The sequence below is a fragment of the Mastigoproctus giganteus genome, chromosome 2 (assembly GCF_048544385.1).
Source record: "Mastigoproctus giganteus isolate SK-2022 chromosome 2, ASM4854438v1, whole genome shotgun sequence".
NCBI lineage: Eukaryota > Metazoa > Arthropoda > Arachnida > Uropygi > Thelyphonidae > Mastigoproctus > Mastigoproctus giganteus.
Window position 1 is genome coordinate 108,074,711 of NC_143576.1, and position 23,430 is coordinate 108,098,140.

General features: G+C 39.6%; 1 protein-coding gene across 3 annotated transcripts in view; it reads left to right on the plus strand.

Moving 5' to 3' along the window:
* The window catches only part of tst (superkiller complex helicase subunit twister), a 522,759-nt gene extending 511,597 nt beyond the window's left edge, over positions 1-11,162 (plus strand). For all 3 annotated transcript variants that reach the window (XM_090389516.1, XM_090389517.1, XM_090389518.1), the window contains one exon: positions 10,924-11,162. In XM_090389516.1, coding sequence (XP_090245642.1) covers positions 10,924-11,127 — 204 coding nt within the window. In that variant the 3' untranslated portion in view covers positions 11,128-11,162. The remainder of the gene's footprint in view (positions 1-10,923) is intronic.
* Positions 11,163-23,430: the final 12,268 nt, after the last annotated feature.

Below are 23,430 nucleotides of genomic sequence, written 5' to 3' on the forward strand. Positions count from 1 at the left end.
GGATTTTTTAGCGGGAAGAGTATAAATGTTTAGCATTTTATATAATTTGGCAATCCAAATTACAATTTTATGTAATTTGGCAATGTAACATTTAAATTAAGAAATATTCATTTAAGAAATATTAAATTAATTGTTCAATTGATTATTTAATTAATAATAAAAATAATTCATAATTGAAATAGTAGGGATATCATATTTCATAGTTTTTTTTTTTTATAAAGCGAAGAATCGGTTTTATATTATTCTGGACTTCCCTGAGGAGAACCCCAACAATTTTACGTAGTTACGCTCGCGGTCAAACGACCTGATCATTGGGTCATAGCTTTAAATTGTTGGATCAAATCTAAAAATGTGGAAAAAATTCTAATGACGCCTTTTTTTGAAACCGCGAAGGAATGGCATTGGATAATTTTTCTTCGTCGTATTTGTTTGGCTTCCAAGAAATGCGATCCGAATTACCGACATCTCTTTCAACGTTTCTAATAACCACAGAGCAATAAGTAATAAGAGTAATAAGTAATAATTATTTCTAATAACCACAGTGTAATAATATCTTAGTATAGTCAGTCCTCGTATAGCACGATAGTTGTATTCCTAGAAACCCTCGTGCAATATAAACAACAGCCCCTATGGGAAAAATTGGGTTAGGTGCCGACCACCCAAGATTGAACACACATTTGTAACCAAAACATTACCAAACACAATAAATAATCGTAATAAAATACTTACGTATTTTATTACGATTATTACGTATTTTTTTATTACGTAAAGGTCGTAATAAAATACTGCTAATGCTTTTGCTTCTATCGTAAGCAAACTTGTTTTTTGTTTGATTTTCTATCCAAACAGATGACAGCCGTTCCATCTCTTCCAATTCTTTGTGTCTTAATCTAATAGATTTTAATTACACTTTTAGTTGTTCCTGCTATCAAAGTTGTTTTTATTTTCTCCGCATTCTTTGTAATTCTCGGCGTTGCCTCATTTAGGTCTGTAGCACGTGCAATATCACATGGTCTTTCATTTCGCTCAAAGCGTTTCACGATTTCATATTTTTTTCTCTATCGATAGAGGCGGACTGGCCATAAACCTTACCTTACGGGATGGCGGACAAAAACAAAACGAAATATACCCAAAATTTTCGGAAGGAATGGTTAGCTTTTCCACAATTCAAAGACTGGTTAATAGAGATTCCAGGACATCCAACTAGAGCAAGATGTAAATATTGCAAGTCTGATTTTACTACTAAAATTTCAGACATTAAAAGTCATTTAAAAATTTTCAAACCTATTAAGTCAGCAGAACCATTTTCACCTAATAGATCAGGCAACCAATCTAAATTAAATTTTCCACCAAGAATTTACAAACAGCGGAAGCTGAAGCAAAGTTAAGTTTGTTTGTTTGTGCTCACTCGTCAATACTGGCAATAGACCACCTTGGTGAATTATGTAAGAATGCATTCCAAGATCAAACAGCCAAAACTTTAAAAATTCATCGAACAAAATGCAGCGGCATTATAAAATATATCCTACACCCCCACTTTCAGAAAGATTTATTGAAGTCAGTGCTCAATATATACAAACTATAGTTTGAAAAGCCATTGAGCTTTTCAAACTATAGTTTGTTACTAGATGAATCAAACGATATTAGTGTAACAAAACTATTAGGTATTGCAATTGTGTATTATGATGAGCAATTCGATAAAAGAGTTTCTACATTCTTAGCTCTTGTAGAATTAGATAAGTGTAACGCTGAAAATATTTCAAATTCAATTAAAATAACGCTGGGAAATTTTAAACTTACTTTAAATAATCTTGTGGGCATTGGGACAGATAATGCTAGCGTTATGAGTGGAGTTAATAACAGCGTTTATACACATTTGAAGTCCGATGTACCGAACTTGATATTAATTAAATGCGTATGTCATTCTTTGCAATTAGCAGTATCTCATGCAACCCGCGAAACATTCCCTAGAAGTCTAGAATTCATGATAGCTGAAACTTATAATTGGTTTAGTAAATCCACCAGCCGACAAAATCAATTCAAATATTTATACAGTGCCATAAACGATGGTGCAGATCCGAAAAAAGATAGTTCATTCGTGTCAAACAAGGTGGTTATCCATTGAAGTTGCTATAACAAGAATTTTAGAACAGTATATTGAATTAAAAGCCCATTTTGAAATAACTCGTTTGACTGACAAATGTTATACTGCAGAACTTCTTTATTCAATGTTTAAAGATGAAAGTAATTTAGCGTATCTTTTATTTTTAAAACCTATCTTATCTGAAGTACAAAGAGTAAACAAATCTTTTGAATCAAATACTGCCGATCCTACATTATTACTACATGATTTAAACACGCTATTGTCGATGATTGCCATTTTTACCAAATACACATATTGAAAGGATAGAAGAGGACATTAATAATTATTTAGACCCTAAGCCATACCAATTTGAAAGAAAAATAAATGAATTAATAATGAATAAACTTATCACAACAACAGATGAAATGGCAATAAGAGAGAGATGCCGTAATTTCTTGATTGGTTTGTATCAACAATTAAAACAACGCCTTCTAGACAACATAAAAGAATTAGAAAAAATATCATTAATCTCAGTTAACAATATATTAAAGAAAAAGTTTCTGTTAAATTTATTACAAAAACTTAAAATTGTCTGAAGTAGAAATTGAAAAAATGGAGCAACAGTATATAAACATTACTCTCGTTAAATGGGAAAACTTCAACAATACAATGAAGTTTTGAAATATCGATATGCAAGCGGTGAAAATCCATTTAAAGAAATTAGCGAATTTGCATTGGGTATTTTAATTTTGCCATTATCCAATGCAGATGTGGAAAGAATATTCAGCAACTTAAATCTAGTAAAAAACAAAAGACGCAACAGAATGAGTGTTGGCATGGTTAATGCAATCTTATCAGTACGATACGGGCTCAAAAGAGTTGAAAAGTGTTGTAAAAATTATGTTTTACCTGAAGAAGTGCTTCGCAAAATAGGTACACAAGAAGCATATGATGAGGCGGTATTGAATTTCGAAATTAATTTAGATTTTTAGATATTGATTTTATATTAAAAACAGAAAAATAAATAACTATTTATATGTACTATTTGTTTGTTTGTTTTTATTCACTACAAAGTACAAACAAATGAAAATTTAAAAAATTTGGCGGGTCAAGTGCTAAAAATAGCGGATTTTGAGTTATGCGGCTAGCGGGAAATATTATTAAGAGTTGGCAACACTGATGAGAGCTTCCTTGGACTCAGGGGAGGTACCCATAGACTGTAAATGTGCAAATGTGACCCCAATTCACAAAGGAGGATCAAAGGCTGACACAAGTAATTATAGACCTGTGAGCTTAACTTCTGTTCCAGGAAAATTAATGGAGGCACTGGTTAAAGAAGCACTGCAGGATCATTTAGACAAGACTTCAGTTATAGCTCGGACACAGCATGGTTTTGTTAAGGGGAAGTCTTGCCTGACCAATTTGATTGGATACTATGATGCAGTCACAAAAGAACTGGATGCAGGGAATAGCTTTGATATTATATACTTGGATCTTAGAAAGGCTTTTGATACTGTTGCACATGGAAGACTGCTACACAAATTGGAGCAGTGTGACATTGGAGGCAAATTGCTGCTATGGATAAAGGGGTGGTTGAGGGGGAGAAGACAGAGAGTGGTAATCAATGGACACTGCTCATCGTGGACTAATGTTATTAGTGGAGTCCCTCAGGGCTCAGTGTTGGGTCCATTATTGTTTTCTGTATTTATAAATGATATTGATGATGGTATATCAAGCTTAATGTCCAAGTTTGCAGACGATACAAAGGTTTGCAGGGTTGTCAAGGACACTACTGACACTATGCTGCTGCAACGGGATCTGGAAAGGTTGAGCAGATGGGCTGAGAGGTGGCAAATAAAGTTTAACATTGACAAATGTAAAGTACTACACGTGGGAAACACAACCCCAGAGCAACGTATCAACACTGTGGTACTACACTGACAGTGGTAGAGAATGAAAGGGACTTGGGGGTGGTTGTGCAGGCAGGTATGAAGTTCTCTGAGCAGTGCAGACGGGCTGCAAGAGTAGCTCATGGAGTATTGCCAATGATATACAGGAATTTTTCCAGCAGGGATAAGGAGGTGATTATTCCATTGTATAAGGCGATGGTCAGGCCACACCTAGAGTACTGTATATAGGTCTGGAGGCCTCATTTCAAGAAGGATGTAGAGCTGCTGGAACGAGTACAGAGAAGGGCAACAAGATTAGTGAATGGAACAAAGGGGTGCTCTTACGAAGAAAGGCTTAAGTTTTGCAAATTACAGTGCCTGGAGACTAGGCACCAGCGAGGTGATCTGATAGAGGTGTATAAAGCCTTGAATGGTTTGAGCATGCTCAATGCTTATGGGATTCTTCTTCTAGCTCAGAATAATCGCCTGAAAGGGCATAAATTCAAATTGAGGAAAGACAGATGTAGGATAGACGTGCGGAAACTTGCTTTAGCCAGCGGGTGGTTGGTTGGTGGAACAGACTTCCATCCCTTGTCGTGGAGGTTGATAGCCTAAATAAGTTTAAGGCTCAGCTGGACAGGTATTTTGAACGAACAGAGGGGTGAAGTGGAAGTGGGGTGTTTTTTTTTTTTTTTTTGGCTGATGCTGCATAAGCTTATTAATGCTAATGCTATTTGTAAACAAAAAAAAAAAAATCCTGAGCCTCCCAAAAATTTCCTAATCCATTTCACAAATACACTGGTGTTCAAAGAAAGTGCATCACCTAGGAATTTCACATTTCTAACTCTTTTTCGTGATGGTATGTTACATTAATGACTAGCATCACAAATAGAAATATAAACAAAAGACATTTATTAATAGTTAAGGCAAAGCTAAGTAATATTTGGCAGGTTCTCTCAAAATATTCCAAAATGAGTATTTGCAACCTTTATACTACAGTTTTGGTATGTAATGGTATCAGAAGAATGGTTGAAATGGTATGAGAAGCCCTCAATTTGCTTTAGTTTTTCATTTTTAAATGGAAAACAAAATGAAAAGTTCACCAGGTACAAACTAATATTTAGTTAAACTGCCTCTGCCCCTGATGACAGCAGCACACCGTCGAGGCATTGACAAGATAAATTTCTGAAGAATCAATTGATAGTAGAATCAAACTATTCAAAATAGTTTGATTCTACTTCCTGCAATCTAACTTTTCTAACAGAATTAATTTAATTTTTCAGGTTAATTTTAATTTTCATAATATCATGTTTCTTTTCTCTTAATTAATTTTGACTTTCATAATAATATGTTTCATTTATCATAATTTTCATAATATCAAAAGCCTCCAAATTTCCACCAGCTGGTAGAGGTTTGGCAGCTTTTGATATTATTAATTATTTTCCACAACTTGTTCAGTATGTCTGCTAGAATACCAGGCAATCTTAACCAAACAATTTTCACTAGATCTTTTCCTCACCAATGCTCTTTCAAAGCACTCAGTTAAAATGGTTATCTTTTAGGCACCTTCAATTACAAATTGATGGTAATCTCTTATCCAATGGAGCGGTTGGCTCATGGCCATCATGAACTTTGTTGTTTGGCATTACTAGAATCCACACAATTTTTATTAATGTTTTCCTTGGTTGGATTATTGTTTTAAATCTTTTAATTTTAATATATGCTCAAGTCATGTCACTGAAAATGTTGATGGCACAATAATGTTATTTCTTATTCCACCTTAAATTTTTGACCTTTATCTAAACTATACATTTTTAAAAATAATGTGCTAAGACTGTTCAAGATAAGATATAGCAAATAGCATTTAACTTATATTCGAATTTCTATCTTCATTTTCTGCCCACAATAAAGCTTAGTGTTATACAAAAGGTTATCAGAAAACTCAAATTCAAATTTGAAAAGGTCAGGTCTAGGAAATGTTTCTCTTGACTAAATCTGGTGTCTTCTAGTTGCTTGTCAATATTGTTGGCCACAACCTGCACTGTGCATAAATCCCCAGTAGTGACACAGACATTGTCGTGTATGTTGTATTTAGTACTTTTGGTCCATTCATTCTTCTCCTTATGTTACATTCTGATAATTCAAACATCCTGATATTTGGTCCTTGAGGTTGTCACAGACATTCTCTCACATATGCCAGACAAGCTGTACTTGCTACCTGGGAGTCTAAAACGCTGATGGAACTGATATTCGGGTGACACTCAAGTCAAGTGGACCCAATTTCAGCAAAGTCCAGACAGTCTGTGACAGCCAGATCCTCTACTTGCAGCTTTACAATGGTGGGACTGTTAGTAATCCTGGGTATAACCTCCATGCACAAGTACATGGTGGGTGACCACCCAGGTGTGAACCAACGTAAGCAGGGGTCGAGGTGTGGCGCCCACACCACATGGAGGAACGTCACCCCTCTATGTTACCAGGCAGTACTAGTTGGTAGATGACTCTCATCAACCGGTGAAATACCACCACTTTGCTTATTGGAGGCTTGAAGTGGTGGAACCCATGTTTAGTCTCTAGAGCTAAGTTCTGGTCAACCCTTCCCTATCTCTTCCATCATGCAGTATGATTGATGACTTTTGAGGTTATGATGAACATCGTGGCGAGATCCAATATTGGATCTTGCCATGGCATTCTCGTCTCTTGCCAAAGCTATTGGCCGCAACTTTTGCCCATCTCTGCTCCCACCTCTATCCAAACCAGATGGTTCTGTTGTCACTTCAGCCAAGGATACAGCTGACCTGCTAGCATCCCATTTTTCTTCCAGCTCATGTATTAATTATCTTGGCAAAACACCTCCACCATTCCCAACACGCTCCATTCAATGCCTCCTGTGGTCTTCCGTCAAAAGGATGTCAGAAGGATTTTGACGAATCTTGATGCTAAGAAAGCTCCAGGTCCCGATGGTATTTCTCCACTTGTTCTCAAAACCTGTGCTCCTGAAATTACTCCTATTCTTTGCCGCCTTTTTTCATTTTCTTATTCCAAAGGTGTTTTTCCTTCTGCTTGGAAATTTGCTCATATCCAGCCAGTTCCTAAAAAGGGTGACAAATCCCTCCCATCCAATTATCTTCCCATTGCAATTACTTCTACTCTTTCTAAAGTAATGGAGAAATCAATTAACTGCCAACTCTTAAACTACCTAGAAACCTTCCGTCTGATCAACGATCGCCAGTATGGATTCCGTCAGTGTCGATCCACTGGTGATATTCTGGCTTATGTTACCCATTTATGGACTAATTCAATGGAAAGGTTCGGTGAAACACAAGTAGTTGCTCTTGACATCTCAAAGGCTTTTGATCGTGTTTGGCATAAAGGTCTTCTAAACAAGCTTCCATCTTATGGTTTGCCAACTGTTTTTAGTAATTGGTTATCCAGTTTTCTCTCTGATCGCTCACTGAGGGTGATGGTAGATGGCTCTCTGTCTTCTAACTTTTCCACTAATGCCGGTGTCCCCCAAGGTTCAGTTCTTTCCCCCACTTTTTTCCTCTTGTATATCAATGACCTTCTTCCATTGACTGGAAATCCTATCCATAGTTTTGCCGATGATAGCACATTGCATTCAACTTTCCATTTTGAGAAACCTTGTCCTGCTCAATCAGCTTCAACTTCTCGAAAATCTGCTACCAATTCCTTAAATGCCGATCTTCAGGTAATTCTCCAGTGGGGCAAAGACAACTTAGTTGATTTCAACCCTTCTAAAACTCAGTGTTGTCTTATATCTCGCAAAAAGGATTCTTCTGCTCCTATGCTTATCTTTAGTGACACTCCAATTTCTAGGCAAAATGATATATCACTTTTGGGGATTACCCTGGCTTCTAATCTCTCTTGGTACAAGCACATTACAAATATTGCGTCCTCTGCATCTAAAAAACTTAGTTTTCTCTTTCGCTGTCGGCGTTACTTTTCTTCCAAGCAGGTGCTCACTCTGTATAAATTGCAAATCTGCCCTGCCATGGAATATTGTTCCCACATCTGGAGTGGTGCCCCCAAATCCTCTCTCAGGCTTCTTGATTCCATTCAGAAGAGGGCAGTTAGGTTAATTAATGATTCATCTCTAACAGAGTCTCTCCACTCGCTTTCTCATAGGCGTCTCTGTGGCCAGGTGGGAAGGAGCAACAGTGCATAGCACACGCTTCTTGATTAGACCGGGGTTCGAGCCCGTCACCACCAAATACGGAGGATGCGGGAAGGTCAGGGAATGACCACCGCATATCCCGGAGCAATATGGCCTTAGTTGCTAATGCTCCTAAAAACCAAATAACAATAACAAGCTTTCTCATAGACATACTGTTTCTGCTGCATGCCTCTTCTACAGATACTTCCATGGGCACTGTTCTTCTGAATTGGCTTCTATGATTCCCGCTCTCTCTTTCAAAACAGTCCGAACACGTGCCGCCGCCAGCCAACATCCATTTACTGTCCAACTTCAAACCCACAGAACCAACTTTTCATCTTCCTCATTTATTCATTCAACTGCCGTTTTCTGGAACAACCTTCCTTCATACGTATTTCCTGAAAATTTCAGTCTACAGAAGTTCAAGTCCAATGTGAACAAATATCTTCTTTCGTCTTCTCAACCTCCAACCCAAGCACGGTACTAAGTACTATAAGTTCTAATACCTCTCGTGTTTTGGAGTTCACATAAAAAAAAAAAAAAATTCCATTGCATCTCTATGTAGTGATAACGCTTACTTCAAGTGACTGGAAATCCTATACATAGTTAATACACAGTATTAACTGTGTATTAACTATGTATAGGATTTCCAGCTGGAATCGTTAGAAGTCCAAATGCACAGAACGAGATCATTGCGACCAGCTCATTCCTGTGTGACTCACAATAATAAACCTTAACTGCCTAATGGAACTGCTCCCTGAAAACACCATTGGTTTGGTTTGGTCAGCTTTCTAAGCATTGACTGTGAAAAGTTATGTTGAAGGCAAGAGGTCATAGACATCTGATTCTTGAAAATATGTATAAGCTTAAACACTGATTAATCAATTAAAAATTCTATTACAGACTGGAAATTTTAACGACATGCCACCTGGAATTGGCAATGAATGGCATAGTGTCTCATAACTATCTACTCTTCTATCAAATACCAATATCATATAATTATCCAGCAGAAGAATCCAATTACAAATAAATCCATTCTAGATCTAGGCAAATGAGAACTTTTATCAGACTTCACTAATTTAATTAGCTTGGTATCATTTATGTCAAAAATATTTCGTGAAACCGAATTAAACTAAAATCTGGTTACTATGAATATTGTTTTAACAAAAATATTTGCAGGTTTCTGATAACTTCCCTTATTGTTAGTGCTTGTAGGTCTGTCTCATTTGAATGAAATTGTTTTGACCAAAAATTCAATATAAATTATTAATAGGTTTTTCACAATTTGCAATGATCCATCCCCCCCCCTTTCACTAACAAAACAAAAAAAAAAAAAAAAAAAAAAAAACTAAATGTATGTGACTAATTGGGTTTGCATACCATAGTCACTTTTTTCTATAGAAAGATACCAAAGGATTATAACAAAAGAGGCCTCATGTTTTCTCGATTTCAATACTTGAAATCGAGAAAACACAAAAGAAACATTCCTGCTTACAGGAGTGCTTTTAGAGAGAAATACTTTTATCATTTTTTAAATGCATTAGGTAACAAACAAGAGGTGCAATACACAATATTGAAACCATGCATATTGCACCATTGTGTATGTTCATGACTGATTTACAAGAGGCATTCAAAAAATAAGTTACACCTGCTGCTGTCTCTCGGTATGACCATGCAACAAATGTGGCGCAGAATGGAGTTCATATCGTTCACCCCCCTGGTAGGTGAGTTTCGTTGACGTAGTGATAACAGTTGTGTAGGAGCAAGCGTTCATAATGGCACGTGAGTTAGAATGTTACTCCAAGTTCGAGGTACGTGGAACAGTACAATTTTTGTGGGAAAAACATCTGAATTGTTCCGAGATTCATTGTGAAATAACGGCAGTGTATGGGGAAAATGTAATGCCGCGTCCAGCCATAGTGAAGTGGTGCCAGCAGTTTCAAAGTGGTCGCACAGAAGTGAAGGATGCTGATCGAAAAGTAAGGCCACCAACGTTGACCACTGCAGACGTGATGCAGGTTGATGAAATGATTTGTAATAATTGAAGACTGGCAGTTGCAGAAATGGAAAAGGAGCTGGATATTTTGATAGGCAGTGTTTATTCCATTGCCCATTAACATCTTTGACTATCACAAATTGTGTGCACGATGGGTTCCTTGTTCACTGACAGACGAACGCAAAGGTCAACGTTTGTCTTCTCTAGCCTTCCATCAATGCTATTCTGTGGAAGGCCATGACTTCTTACGTCGCATCATCACTGGCAATGAAATGTAGGTGCACCATTTCACCCCATAAACAAAGAGTGTCTATGGAATGGAGACACACAACATCACCTGTGCAGAAGAAATTCAAAGTTGCACCACCATCAGGAAAGGTCATGGCCACTGTTTTTCGACTGTGAAAGAGTTGTTTACACGGAATTTATAGCAAAAGGCACAACAATTAATGTCATCTGACAAACATTACGGTCTTATACACAAAAAATGTAAATTTACTCATTTACTTAATGGTTGGAGTAGTGGGGACAGCTATAGCATCCTTATCACCAAGTCATTGTCATCAGTAGAAATCATATCTAGAGATTTCCACACAGGTAACTTGGTGATAGATACATTTGGTTGTAGCAGTCTCATTACTCAAACCATTCATTATATTTTAATCTCTAGACTTGATCTGAAGCTATACAACTCTTATAAGTGAGATGCTCTTTTGTATTTTTATTCCTTTCCCCAGGAACATTTCATTTAGATAATCTAATGTTATTTTATTTTTTGTAGCCTTTTGCTGAGATCATGGACATGACTGAAGGTATTCAAGAAGGTATTATTGTCCGTGCCATTATTCGCCTCAGTGAAATATTAAAGGACCTAAAAAATGCAGCCACACTAATAGGAGAACCTAATTTAGCTGAAAAAATGTCTGCAGCTTCTTCTCTGATTAAAAGAGATATTGTTTTTGCTGCAAGTCTTTATACACAATAAACATAGGTGATAAGTGATTTAAAAATGGAACTGTTTGATTATTATTTTTTTTGGAGTTATGGCTTTTTTTCCCCCACTCCAACATTTGTTATTAATAATTAGCCATAAGCCATACCACAAGAAACGGTGTATACTCTCTTTTTAATTTCATTTTGTATGGTCAGGAAAAAAAAAAAATAAATAATAATAATAAAAAAAACTAGTGACAGTTAATATCATTAGTAAGTATAAACAACCACACATTCTGTTTGTTTAATGTCCTTCAATGCTATGTTACAACATTATACAATGCTATGTATTGTTACAAAGTAATTAAGATTAAGATAATAATTGAGGAGCAAGTCGAAACATTTTTGTTCTGATACAAGTAGTTCAAAGGTATGATTTATGTACATTGCTGTACTGATGAACAAAAGTTAAAGATGACAAAAAGTAATTGATACAACTGAGTAACATTTGGCATGGAGGAACTTTGTGCTATGATGCAGCAATACTGCATGTGAACTTAGAAGTAAATGTGTCATTTCTAAATATGCAAATTATCTCATATACCTGAAAATGTTTTTGTTAACTCTCAGCACAAGAGTTAACAAAAACTCTTGTGCTGAGAGCCTGTTACTAATGAGAATGGTATTGTAGACCACTCTTTCAATTTCAGTTACAATACCACTGAATTCCACTTTACAGCATCCCATACATGCTCAGTCACATATAGAGGAAATATTCTCATTGTAAAGAAAATCCAATCCAGGTTACCATGTGGTTGGAAGAGAGCATTTATCATTTTTATCATATTGTGCAATTAATAATTTTTACCCTGAGAATCGGACTTGAATGGTTTTGGGTCTCTGTCTCTTCTTCTTTGTACCCCCCCCCCCCAGATTAAACATATCTTGGAAAAAAAATGAATTAAAAGCTAAATACACTGGCTGTGTTAGGTCAACAAAGAATAAGAACAGATGCATGTATATTTGCATCTGCACCAATGCTAGGACCATAAATTTGAAGTGCCGCTCAATACATCAAATACAGACATTGCTGAGATATCATTACCTGTGTGGTGTCATTCAGATATAATGGTGCAGAATTTGGATTGGAGAGGAGTACAATGTGTACAGAAAGGACAGAGAAGATAGCAGGGTGAGGGATTATGGTTTTTAGCATTAGTAGAGGCATTTGATGCAAGAAAGCAAGCTTATGCAGCATCAGCCAAAAAAATTAAAGTAAAATAAATAAATAAAAAATAACCACTTCCACTTCACCCCTCTGTTCGTTCGAAATACCTGTCCAGCCGAGCCTTAAACTTATTTAGGCTATCAACTTCCACTACAAGGGATGGAAGTCTGTTCCACCAACCAACCACCCGCTGGCTAAAGGCAAATTTTCGCACACTATCCTACATCTGTCTTTCCTCAATTTCAATTTATGCCCTCTCAGGTGATTATTCTGAGCAAGAGGAAGAATCCCATCAGCATTGAGCATGCTCAAACCATTCAAAGCTTTGTACACCTCTATCAGATCATCTCACTGGTGCCTAGTCTCCAGACACTGTAATTCGCAAAACTTAAGCCTTTCTTCGTAAGAGCACCCCTTTGTTCCATTCACTAATCTTGTTGCCCTTCTCTGTACTCGTTACAGTAGCTCTACATCCTTCTTGAAATGAGGTCTCCAGGCTTGTATACAGTACTCTAGGTGTGGCCTGACCATTGCCTTATACAAGGGAATAATCACCTCCTTATCCCTGCTGGAAAAATTCCTATATATCATTGACAATACACCATGAGCTGCTCTTGCAGCCCGTCTGCACTGCTCAGAGAACTTCATATCTGCCTGCACAACCACCCCCAGGTCCCTTTCATTCTCTACCACTGTCAATGTAGTACCACAGAGATGATACATTGCTCTGGGGTTGCTGTTTCCCATATGTAGTACTTTACATTTGTCAATGTTAAACTTCATTTGCCGCCTCTCAGCCCATCTGCTCAACCTTTATAGATCCTGTTGCAGCAACATAGTGTCAGTAGTGTCCTTGACAACCCTGCCAACCTTCGTATCGTCTGCAAACTTGGACATTAAGCTTGATATACCATCATCAATATCATTTATAAACACAGAAAACAATAAAGGACCCAATACTGAACCCTGAGGGACTCCACTAATAACATTAGTCCACAACGAGCCCCCTCAACGTGGGCACCTGTACGTGGTGAGGGGACCTCCCAGTGATGCTGCTGGTTTTCCAGATTAGCATCACTGGGATCCAACGCCCATACCTTGGTTCCAGGGTTACAACATTGGAATCCGGCGTGTGCAGCCGTGCGCCGCGACCCGTGGAAGCGGAAAGGGGGATCCTGGTGGTTGAGGGGCCCAGCCTTAATACACCACTTTGGCCCCTGCTTCGACGAGACGGGTGGTCCCGGACCGGCTCGACTGGGATCAATCGGCGGGTGGTTTTATACTGCTAGGGTCAACCGCGTTCCAGTAAGTCTCCCTCCCTATGGTCCTGGGACGGGATAAAGACTTATTGGTAACGTGGGTATGGTGTTCTAAGCGAACTCGGCGTCCCATTCGTGTACGCAGTACCTGCTAGTTCACGAGTGGGCGCCCCCTCGTAGGGCTCTGTGGTGGGTGAGGTACTTAGGCATCAGACATTTTCTCTTTACTCATATGAGTAATTTAAATCCCCTTTCTTCTGGGGCCCCAACAAGGCCCCTACCTAACCGAGATGATAATACTGACACCAATACTGCCAAAAGAGCCAGAACTGAGGATAAAACACCATCTATAACACCGCTTTTCCTCATTCTCCATTCTACCGGAGAGCAGTCAATTGGGAAGATGTCACCCTTCTTCATCCAGAAAGGATTAGAAGGGTTGGCTGGATCACCGAAATCTGTAAAACGGCTGCGTTCTGGCGATCTTTTAGTCGAAGCTTCAAGCACGAAGCAAGCAGAAAGAATCCTCAAGGCGACATCCATAGGGGGAATACCGATCAGCGTAACCCCCCACAAAACATTGAACTCTTCACGAGGTGTCATTTCAGAGTGGGATCTTCTTCACGTTTCTGAAGAAGAGATCTGCTCTGAATTAAAAGACCAAGGAGTGATGGCTGTCAAGAGAATATCAATGCGGAAGGATGGGAATCTCGTCCCTACCCGAGTTCTCATCATAACATTTAACACCCCACGGCCTCCAAGTTCCATCAAAGCAGGCTACTTAAACTGCCCAGTGCGGCTTTACATTCCAAACCCACTGAGGTGTTTTAGATGTCAGAAATACGGCCACTCACAAACATCTTGTCGTGGTAATCCTGCCTGCGCTCGATGTGGTACTAAAGACCACGAGAGCAAGGAGTGTTCATCTTCCAAACCAATTTGTATAAATTGCCAAGGAGAGCACCCTGCCTATTCTAGAGCATGCCAGAAGTGGAAGGACGAGAAAGAAATTCAAAAAATAAAAACAGAACTGAACATATCCTATCAGGAGGCCAGAAAACGCATTCAACCAATAAATAGCGGGAAACCTTCATACGCTCAGAAGGTTTCTGCAAAGTGCACCATCGGTACACAAACGGAGATGACTATACCACCAAAAGAGTCATTTACTCCGATTGCACGCTATTTATTGCATTCACAAAAGCCCACCCAAAAAACACAGTCAGCTGCCACTCCTATTTCCGTACCTCCTAATGCTCCACCACTACCAAAACCAAGTGGTAAAGTAAAGGTGCAAACATCGGAAGGGTCACCTGCAATACGAGAAACAATGGATGTCGAGGATAAGGAGGTATCGGATGACCCAGTTCTGGAAATCTTTGCAGAAGAAGATATGGACACAGGCCAAAGACCTGTGTTTCCAAAGAAAGATAAAGCCAGGACTGAGAAAATAAAGCCCTCAGCCCTTCGGAAACCACCTGATGGACCCAACAAATCCAAATAATGGGAAAGTTTAAATTTCTACAATGGAATTGTCGTGGATTCCGTCGAAATAGTGACGACATCAAGGCGCTCCTGAGTAAGCATGAGCCTACTTGCTTTTGCTTACAGGAGACGTATTTAAAGGCAAATGAGGACCCATACTTGCGTAACGTTTTCGTTATACGAAAAGACAGAGATGCGGATGGACCTGCCCACGGAGGCGTCGCCATCCTTGTGGGTAACCACATCCCATTTCAAGCTACACCACTTACCACCAACTTAGAGGCTGTAGCAGTTCAAGTTACTGTAGGGTTTCTTTTAACTGTTTGTTCCATCTATTTGCCACCTGGGAACGACATCTCCCAGGCAGACCTTGATGATCTCATTAGACAATTGCCGCCACCTTTTCTGTTACTAGGGGATTTTAATGGACACAATACTCTGTGGGGTAGTGTCGACATTAATGGAAGGGGTCGGGCTATAGAGCACATGCTTGAAAACAATGACCTGACCCTCCTAAATGTTAGACTTAACACCTTTTGCCACATGCCTACCCGTACATTTACCGCGATCGATCTCTCTATATGCTCGCCCTCTCTCCTTCCCATGTGTACATGGGAGGTTGAAGACAATATTTATGGCAGTGACCACTTCCCCGTGATATCCACCCTTTGTAAAGGGAGACCATGCCACCCGTCCAGGATGCCACGGTGGAAGATCGGTCACGCTGACTGGAATGCCTTCAAAAATCTAGCATTATTTGATATCAACACAGTCACCAAGGAACCGATTAATGACGCGGTAAAGTACATTACAGATGCTGTTGTCCAAGCAGCGGCAATTGCAATACCAAAGACTTCGTCTCGGTTTCCACCATTTCCAAAACCCTGGTGGAATTCCAATTGCACTGCAGCAAGAAAGTCTCAAAACAAGGCATGGGGTATTTTTCGCCGGTACCCCACCGCAGATAACTTAATAACATTCAAACGTGCACGTGCGAAAGCACGTTATGTAAGACGTCCGAGTCAGAAGGAATCTTGGATCAAATTCACATCTTCTATCAATCAGGCTTCATCATCTAAGCTTGTGTGGGATAAAGTCCGAAAAATGAAGGGGAAATATATATCACACCCTTCTTCGATTCTGGAGTATAATGGATCTGCAATTGCAGACCAAACTGCAATTGCAAATACTCTTGGGGAGGTATTTGCTAAAGTGTCTGCCAAAACATCTTACCACCCTGAGTTTCTGGCCCTCAAACAAAATGTTGAAAGGCAACCTTTGAAATTGTCGTCAAAGAACTGTGAAGAATACAATCAACCCTTCACTGAATGGGAAATGAAAGCGGCACTATCACTATCCCAGGCGAGTGCCGTAGGGCCGGATGACATCCATTATGAGATGATAAAACATCTTTCGTCTCAATCTCTGGATCAGTTGCTCTGTTTGTACAACAGAGTTTATCTTGAAGATGAGTTTCCGGACTCCTGGCATAAGGCAATCGTGCTTGCGTTTCCAAAGCCAGGAAAAGATCCAAAATTTCCGAGTAATTACCGTCCCATTGCTTTGACAAGCTGCTTGTGCAAGATCCTGGAAAGGATGGTGAATGCCCGTCTCATGTGGTATTTAGAAGGGAATGACCTCCTTTCCAAAGTTCAATGTGGTTTCCGAAGGAACAGGTCAACACTTGACCATCTTATAAGACTGGAAACATCTATCCGAGATGCTTTCCTTAAATGTGAACAATTTTCTTTGATATCGAAAAAGCGTATGACACGGCCTGGAGATTTGGAATCTTAAAGGATATCCATGATCTGGGTCTGAGGGGCCATCTAGCCCTCTTCATTAAAAATTTCTTATTGAACCGGTCATTCCAAGTTCCTGTCAGCTCTGTTTATTCTCAATCTTTTTGTCAAGAAGAAGGAGTCCCCCAAGGGTCAGTGTTAAGTGTTACGCTTTTCGCTATCAAAGTTAATTCTATTACTGAACAACTTCCTCCAACCGTAAACAGCGCCCTCTTTGTTGATGACTTTACCATCTTCTGTCAGTCATGCAACATGAGGGTTATTGAACGACAATTGCAGCATGCCATTGACCATGTAAAAACTTGGGCAATGGCTAATGGTTTCAGGCTATCACCACAGAAGACCGTCTGCGTACATTTTTGTCGCAAACGGAACCTTCACCCTGAACCAGAACTCAAACTTGGACAACACATCATTCCAGTAGTACCTGAGACAAAATTCTTAGGTCTCACATTCGATAAGAAGTTGACATTTTTACCACATATCCGTCAACTGCGAACAAGGTGCACGAGGGGATTGAATCTCCTTCGTGCCATCTCCTCAAATAAATGGGGGGCAGACCGATGCACTTTACTGCGTCTTTATCATACACTTGTTCGTTCAAAATTAGACTATGGGTCCCAAGTGTACGCATCGGCTAGAAATAGCGTACTACGGTGGCTAGACCCACTGCACCACCAAGCCATCCGTACTGCAACTGGAGCATTCAGAACATCTCCCGTCCAGAGTTTATATGTCGAAGCAGGTGAACCACCACTATTGCTCCGACGAAAGCAATTGTCGCTAAAATATACCTTCAAACTAAAATCCCTGCCAGACAACCCAACGTGGGCTTGTGTTTTTGAGCCACGATGGGAAACGCTTTATAAAACCCGTCAGACTGCTAACCGATCCTTTGGCATCCGTGTCCAAGATCTGCTCAGAGAGCTCAACATTACGGTAGACAATGTTGCAAAGTCACCAAGGCATCTACTTCCACCCTGGCATGCTCGCTTACCATCATGTGACTTCTCCATAAAAAGTTGGGGTAAAGCCATAACTCCGTCCTCTGTCTACCAACAACTCTATGCTGCCCATCGATCCGATTACTCTGATTTCTTGCCTGTGTTCACTGATGGCTCGAAGTCAGAGTTGTCTGTAGGATCTGCTGCTGTCTTTCCAGATTGTACTATATCTGGGAAGATTCCCCTCGAATGCAGCATATATACAGCTGAGTTGTATGCTATAGAGCTAGCCTTGGACCACATTAAAACCCGGAAGCATCAAAGATGTATGGTGTACACTGACTCTTCAAGTACACTGCAGGCTTTATCGGGGATGAGATATAATCCTCATCCAATATTGACCCGGGTTCAGCAGACTTTACATTCTTTGTTTGAGAGCTCATTCGATATCCGTTTCTGCTGGATCCCAAGCCACATTGGGATCGGGGGAAATGAACTGGCTGATGCTGCGGCCAGATCACCAGAACCCCAAAACACTTATTGCCTGTTAGTCCCCTATACAGACTACAGGCAAATAATACACCAAAAGATTAATTCCCAATGGCAACAATCTTGGCATGAGCAAGTCACAAACAAGCTCTATCAGATAAAGCCTGTAATCGAACATTGGCAGTCTAGTCTGCGCAGGAACCGCAGAGAGGAAGTTGTTTTAGCTCGCCTCCGCATAGGACACAGTCATCTTACACATGCTTTTCTGCTGAGGGCAGATGACTATCCTATGTGCGAGAACTGTGGCACCATTTTAACTATTTATCACATTTTAACCGTGTGTCCACGTTTTACCCCTGAACGTGATTTTTATTTTACCGCTTTTAGTCATCTGGCTGAGCCTTATACACTCAGCCAGATTTTATCCGACAATGACCACGTGTCTGCTGTTTTTAGCTTTTTAAAATCAATAAACGTTTTTGCTTATATATAAAATTTACATTTTATTGTCATTTTCTGTTGATTTACCTTTTGTACCTTTGTTAAATTTTTTGACATAGTGACCTAATTAATTAGGTCACTGCAAGTTTACTCTTTTATACATGACCTGGTCTTGGCGCATTATAGCCTAAGTTGCTAATGCGCCAATAAAACCCAAATCAAACAAACAAACAAACAAACAAACAAACCACAACGAGCAGTGTCCATTGATTACCACTCTCTGTCTTCTCCCCCTCAACCACCCCTTTATCCATAGCAGCAATTTGCCTCCAATGTCACACTGCTCCAATTTGTGCAGCAGTCTTCCATGTGCAACAGTATCAAAAGCCTTTCTAAGATCCAAGTATATAATATCAAAGTTATTCCCTGCATCCAGTTCTTTTGTGACTGCATCATAGTATCCAATCAAATTGGTCAGGCAAGACTTCCCCCTAAACAAAACCATGCTGTGTCTGAGCTATAACTGAAGTCTTGTCTAGATGATCCTGCAGTGCTTCTTTAACCAGTGCCTCCATTAATTTTCCGGGAACAGAAGTTAAACTCACAGGTCTATAATTACTTGTGTCAGCCTTTGATCCTCCTTTGTGAATTGGGGTCACATTTGCACTTCTCCAGTCCATGGGTACCTCCCCTGAGTCCAAGGAAGCTATCATAATTATGGCTAAGGGTTTGCTTACTTCCATTGCTGCCTCCTTTCATATAACTAGATAGATTCCATCCACCCCAGGTGCCTTTCTTGTGTTTATCTTCAACAATTTCTCCTCCACTTTACTCTGAGTTATTACAAGATTCTCTAGCTTACTGCCAGAGTTGAATACACCTCTGGTATTCCCCTCGCTGAATAACTCCTCATGTGTGAAAGTCGATGCAAAATATTCATTTAGTTTATTAGCTACCTGAGCAGGATCATCAACAGTTGACCCATCGATATCAAGTGGACCAATCTGATTCATCCCCTTCCTTCTAGAGTTTACATAAGTAAAGAACTCTTTGCTGTTTTTCTTCGCATCCTTTGCCAAGGATTTCTCGTAATCTGCCTTCGCCTGCCTAACCTCCTTTGTAACTTGGTTACAGATCAACTTGTATCTATCATAGGCTTCTGTGTCACGTGTTAATTTGTATGTATCCCATGCATTTTTCTTCTCTGCCATATGCCTCATTAGTTCATCTGACATCCATTTAGGCCTAAACCTTGAACAATATTTCTTAGTTGGTATGTAAAGCCTAGTAGCTTCCAAGATAAGTTCTTTGAATGCTTCCCATTTTGAATTTGCTGTTGGTAACATCATCAGTTGGTCCCACTGTATTGAATTTAAATACTGTCTCAGTCCACCGTAGTCGCCTTTACGAAAGCAATACCCCTTTCCTATACCCCTAATGGTAGTTACCTCTTTGAGTAAATCCCACTTCAGAACACTGTGATCACTGCCACCTAGTGGTTCATTTATCTGCAGATTCTTAATGCATGAAGAATCACTACTGATAATCAAATCAAGAGTATTACTCCCTCTAGTTGCCTCCCGAACATGTTGATGTAGAAAACAATCATCCAATAAATACACAAAAGCCTTGCTAGTGTGTGAGTGACCAGCCCCCAAATTCCAGTCAATATCTGGGAAATTAAAATCCCCCATAATAAGACTCTCTGATTTACTGGCCCACTCCATTTCTCTATACAGTTTCTTATTATACTCATCAGAGTCATTAGGCCTATAGCACACTCCTACTCTCAATTTTGATCTCCCAATGCTTATGTCACACCAAACTGACTCGACACTGCACTGTCCAGCGATGTCCACTGGCTTCACTTCCTTGGATTTTATGTGTTTGTTAACTAATAGCATAACCCCTCCTCCCTTCCTATCCTGTCTATCCTTTCTGTAGACATTGTACTCCCCAAATTCCAGTTCTGCATTCCTTATATCTGTGTGACACCACATCTCTGAAATTCCAACAATATCTGCCTTTGATGTTTTGAGCAATACCTCCAATTCATCAAATTTATTTACTAGACTCCTAGCATTGGTGTACACGCAAGTATACATGCACCTACTCTTCCTCTTAGCCACCCTAATACAACCCATGTGTTTACTTGTACCCCAATGATTCCCAGCAGTCTCTGAAATATCCTGCATCTTATTTTCCAGGCTGCTGCTCATTCCAATAGAAGCAGTGCAAGAATCACTTTCTCCTCTGCCAGTGGCTACTGTTAATCTATTAGTCCTTGTATTCCCCCAATCTAGCAGTTTTCTGACCCTCCTAACACTGCCTCGATAGCATCAGCAAACATTCTTGCACCCTTTCTATTTAAGTGTATCCCATAGAAGCAGTCTCTCCTGTTAACAAGTACAGACCAGGCTGAAAAAAATTCTACCCCTTGAGCCCTGCACAGTCTTTCCAGGGCCGAATTGATCAACAGGGCTCTCATCATATACTCCCTCCTATCGTGTCTGGGCAGAATTGCAGATACTTTCAAATTCAACCCTAATTCACGGCTGTTTTTCATCAGTGACCTGTACTTCTTAAGTAATTCCGCCGGTCTCCTACTCTTAATATCATTAGTGCCAACGTGTACAACTATATCACCTTTAGTGCCCTTAAAAGATGACATCCGCTCTACAATGTCATCAACCTTTGCCCCTGGCAGACATACCTTGGTCCTGTTCCACCTATCCTTTTTATAAAGCATGTTTCCCGTTTATCTGACAATAGATTCGCCAACAGCTACTAGTTCCTTTGGGACCAGCGCATTCTGCCTTGGGGGCTGCCGCTGTGTTGCACGATGACCAAGTGCAAGCTCTGGCATTGGTGTGGGCAGCTGAGAGCTTGATGGGCCCCTCACTTGTAATCCTTCGAGGGCATCCACCCTGTCCTTCAAGCTCTGATATAGGCCCATAACAATGCAGAGTTGACGCCTGATTTCCTTACACTCCTTGCATCGTGCACATACAAAGACATCCCTCATGGTAGTATCATGTCCCATACCTGACTGCTCCGCAAACTTCAAGCAAATAGTGCATCTTAAAAGGCTGTGATTCACACGGCAACAGCCCCCCCTCAGTTCTTCTCTGAGCTACAGCATTCCCATTAGCTTGAGCCTTTTGCTTTGCTGCTCTGGTTTGAGTCATGATTTCGATTTACTTTCAATAAAAATTTCAATTTCAGTACAAAATTAAATCCTAAAGTTGTATCCCAACACAGTTATAACGCTATATTTATGTTTCAGTAACGAGTGTTATCTACGAAATCTACGAGTGTTATCTACGAAATATTTGTTTCAGTAACGAGTGTTATCTACGAAATCCCTTTATATAACTTCCGTATCAAGTTATGTATTAATTATTTATTTTTACTAATTATTTATATTATGTAACCTAAGTGGTTATATGTATAGTTAAAAGTACAGTTTAATTGCCAGTGAAGTTCGACAAGATTAATAGATTTTACTGATTAATTTTCGCGTAGCAATGGCGGCTATTTACGATCGGTAAACATGTGGATTTGATACCCTTTCCGATACTAAGTAATACCTACAAAATCTTTATCTAAGTTACTTTAAACTTAAGTACCGTAAATAGGAATATAAAGCTACTCTAGAAAATAAGTTAATATGTCAATTTAAACTAATAAAGCAGAAAATAAATCAGAAAAAAACTTCTCTGTTCCAAGAGCGGCAGAAAGGCACGTCCGCACAGGCAACCCTCTTAGGTAAGAGCACATAATATCTAAGGCATTTCATTCAGTTGACAGGTGGCCAATGCCATTTTGGTGTGACATAAGCACTGGGAAGGCAAAGACTAATAAAATAAGTACAAGGAACAACTGTACATAGAAATAGAGTGGGCCAGTACATCAGAATGTCTTATAATAGGAGATTTTTAACTTTCCAGATATTGAATGGAACTTGTGGATTGGTCACTTGCAAACTAGCGGCGCCTCCGTAGCCAGGTGGGAAGGAGCAGCAGTGCGTAGCACACGCTTCTTGATTAGACCGGGGTTCGAGCCCGTCACCACCAAATACGGAGGATGCCGAAAGGTCAAGGAATGACCACCGCATATCCCGGAGCAATATGGCCTTAGTTGCTAATGCTCCTAAAAACCAAATAACAACAACAACAACAACAAACTAGCAAGATCATTATGGATTTATTGGAGGACTTTTTTTTACAGCAGCAGCATGTTTGTGAGGCAACCAGAGGGGGTAGTACTCCTGATATGATAATCAGCAGTGATTATTCATGCATTAAGAATCTGCAGATAAAGGAACCACTAGATGGCAGTGATCACAGTGTATTGATTTGGGATTTACTTAAAAATGTAGCTACTACCAAGGGTAAAGAGAAAGGTTTTTGCTTTCATAAAGGTGATTGCAGAGGTCTCAGATAGTTTTTAAATTCCACACAATAGAACCAACTAAGAAATACTGTTCAAAGTTTAAGCCAAAATGGATGTCAGATGAACTAGAGACTTGTAATAGAGAAAAAAATGCGCAGGATGCATATAAATTATCAGGTGACAGTAAACTAGTCTGAAATCAAGCCATAAAGGAGGTTAGGCAAGCAAAGGCAGATTATGAGAAATCTTTGGCAAAGGATGCAAAGACTTCTTTATTGATGTAAACACTGGAAGGAAGGGCTGATATTGTTG